Below are 2548 nucleotides of genomic sequence, written 5' to 3'. Positions count from 1 at the left end.
TTGTCACTTTCATTGGAAGAAATTTGAGGTAACAAGAGATGAATTGTTTTTCTATAGTTCCATAATTAGTGTTATGGTAGGAGAACAACATGTTTTCATATTTTCATTGCCGTGGATTAAAGATGGTTACAGGAATAGATAACTGAAACATTCCTCTATTATTTAATCTATAATGTCTTTCTTAAAGAGAGGTTTTATAGGAATATGGTTTTTCTATTTTTATGTTATTTGTAACAAAATTCTATGCATTATTAAAATATGAAGTCTTTTTAGTATTCTCTTAGATACTAATACATTTTGATTTGATTAAAATCATTCCAGGCCAGATAAGGTGGCTCACACCAGTAATCCTGGCACTTGGGAAGGCTGAGGTGGGAGGATCACTTGAGGCCAGGAGTTTGAGACCAGCCTAGATAAAATAGTGAGACCCAGTCTCTACAAAAAATTAGCCAGGCATGGTGGCCAGGTCTGTAGTCTCAGCTACTTGTGAGGCTGAGGCAGGAGGATCCCTTGAGCCCTGGAGTTCAGGCTGTGGTGAGCTGCAATGAGCTATGATCCGGCTTCCATACTCCAGCCTGAGCAATAGAAAGAGATCCTGTCTCTTAAAAAAAAAAATTTCCATTTATGACAATATAAAAATTATAATTTATATGATTACATATAATTAGAATTTAATTTTGTTGATATTTTTAGGGTGCTTATTTAGGCAATGGGCAGTGTGATCAGCAAAGCTGGAGGGGAGGAAAGAAAAATGTATTAAAATATCCCTATTTTAGGAAGTAAAAATTAAGCAAAAATTTAAGCAAGTAATTACGTATTGTTGTAGTTGGTCTTTTATCCAGAGGTCAACTTTTTTCCTTCAGTGGGCCATCAAGCTCATTCCTGCCTCGGGACCTTTTGTCTACTGTTTGCCTTCTCTGGAATTCTCTGTCCTTAGAACATCAAATGGTAGACATAGCTTGCTCAAATATTACCTCCTCAAAGAAACAGTCTTTGTGCACCTTATTTAATAGTGATTCTTTTTCTTTCAAAGACTCTACAGCATTGTTGTGTTTTAGATTCTTAAATGCATGTATCATAATTGAAATGACCTACTTTCTTTGTTCACTTCTTTATTCTTTGCTTCCCTCCATTGGAATATAAACTATATCAGAGCAGCAACTTTGTCTTAACCACACTATCCCCAGCATTTAAACATTACTTGATACATAGTAGATACTTAATAAACATTTGTTGAAAGAATGAGTCAATGAATGAAATTTAATATACTTGAGATATTTCAATTTATTCAACAGTCTACAAATACTAAGGACCTATGTACCAGACTCTGTTCTAGGCACTGAGGATGTAACAGTGAAGAAATCAAAGTCCTTCCTTTCATGGTACTTAGATTATAGTGAGTATAGGTTGAGAGAGGGAGGAGTTAAGAAATAAACAGATAAATATGCTCTCAAATTATAGTTGGTTATAATAATTGCTTGTGTTGACTCTTCTATGGATGTTATCTGGCGATGTCAAATATTTTTTCCTTTTTTTTTTTTTTTTTGAGACAGGGTCTCACTCTGTTGCCCGAGCTAAAGTGTAGTGGCATTATCAGAGCTCACTGCAACCTCAAACTTCAGGCTCATGTGATCCTCCTGTCTCAGCCTCCGGAGTAGATAGAACTACAGGGACGTGCCACCACACTGGGCTAATTTTTCTATTTTTTGTAGAGATGGGGGTCTCGATATGCTGCTGAGGCTGGTCTTTAACTTCTGGCCTCAAGTAGTCCTCCTGCCTTGGCCTCTCAAAGTGCTAGGATTATCGGCGTGAGCCACTGTGCCCAGCTAGATGTCGAGTACTTTTAAATTTTGTTGTTATCTTTGCTGTGTTTACTTAAAAGTTCATTGAGAGATAAACTTTATTAAGTATATAACTCCTATTTTAATATGTGAGAAAATGATTCTATTTGGAAAAGGACTTTAAAACAAGCTTAAACTAGATTTCTTTCAATTTGCAGATTTTGGAAGCATTTGCTAGTTCTTTGATTCAGAGGAATGTTTTGAGAAGGGATATCTCCAATCTAACGAAATACCAGGTAATTCTGGCAAGAGATCAATTTAGGAAAAACCCACCTCCAAATATTGTGGTAAGTATTTTTAAATAAATTTTGGTGATAGGTTAAATTTTTACTCAGAGATAGGATAAAATGTAAATAATGACTTCTTTGGGGGCATATATAAGCTCATCAAGAATTCAGAAATGATTTACATAGTTTATAAAAGCATGGAAAAAACCTAGCAGAAATATAGTTTAATGATTTAAATTAAGATAAATTTGTATTTTAAGTTTATTTAAAGAACAATTGATCAGTTAGTCTATTCTTACTTTGTAAAGTCACAGGGCCATGAGAGGCTAAATTCTAACTATATTTTAGACCTAGAACATTTAGTTTTACTCTTATGCTTTGTTTTGTTTTTTTGGAGGAGAGGTAGGTAGTCTTGATACCAGAGGTTAGAAAGAAACATCACAGCAAGCTTCTTCTTATTTCTTTTTTTTTTTTTTTTTT

At 34.4% G+C, this 2548-nt stretch overlaps 1 protein-coding gene across 1 annotated transcript in view; it reads left to right on the top strand.

Moving 5' to 3' along the window:
• Positions 1-2548, top strand: part of FANCM (Fanconi anemia, complementation group M) — a 79294-nt gene that overhangs the window by 20298 nt on the left and 56448 nt on the right. The window contains exon 3 of the mRNA XM_012642959.1: positions 2000-2128. Within this exon, the coding sequence (XP_012498413.1) occupies positions 2000-2128 (129 nt within the window). The remainder of the gene's footprint in view (positions 1-1999; positions 2129-2548) is intronic.

This window comes from Propithecus coquereli, unplaced genomic scaffold (genome assembly GCF_000956105.1).
Source record: "Propithecus coquereli isolate 6110/MARCELLA unplaced genomic scaffold, Pcoq_1.0 Scaffold191, whole genome shotgun sequence".
NCBI lineage: Eukaryota > Metazoa > Chordata > Mammalia > Primates > Indriidae > Propithecus > Propithecus coquereli.
This window is presented reverse-complemented; position numbering and strand designations above follow the sequence as displayed.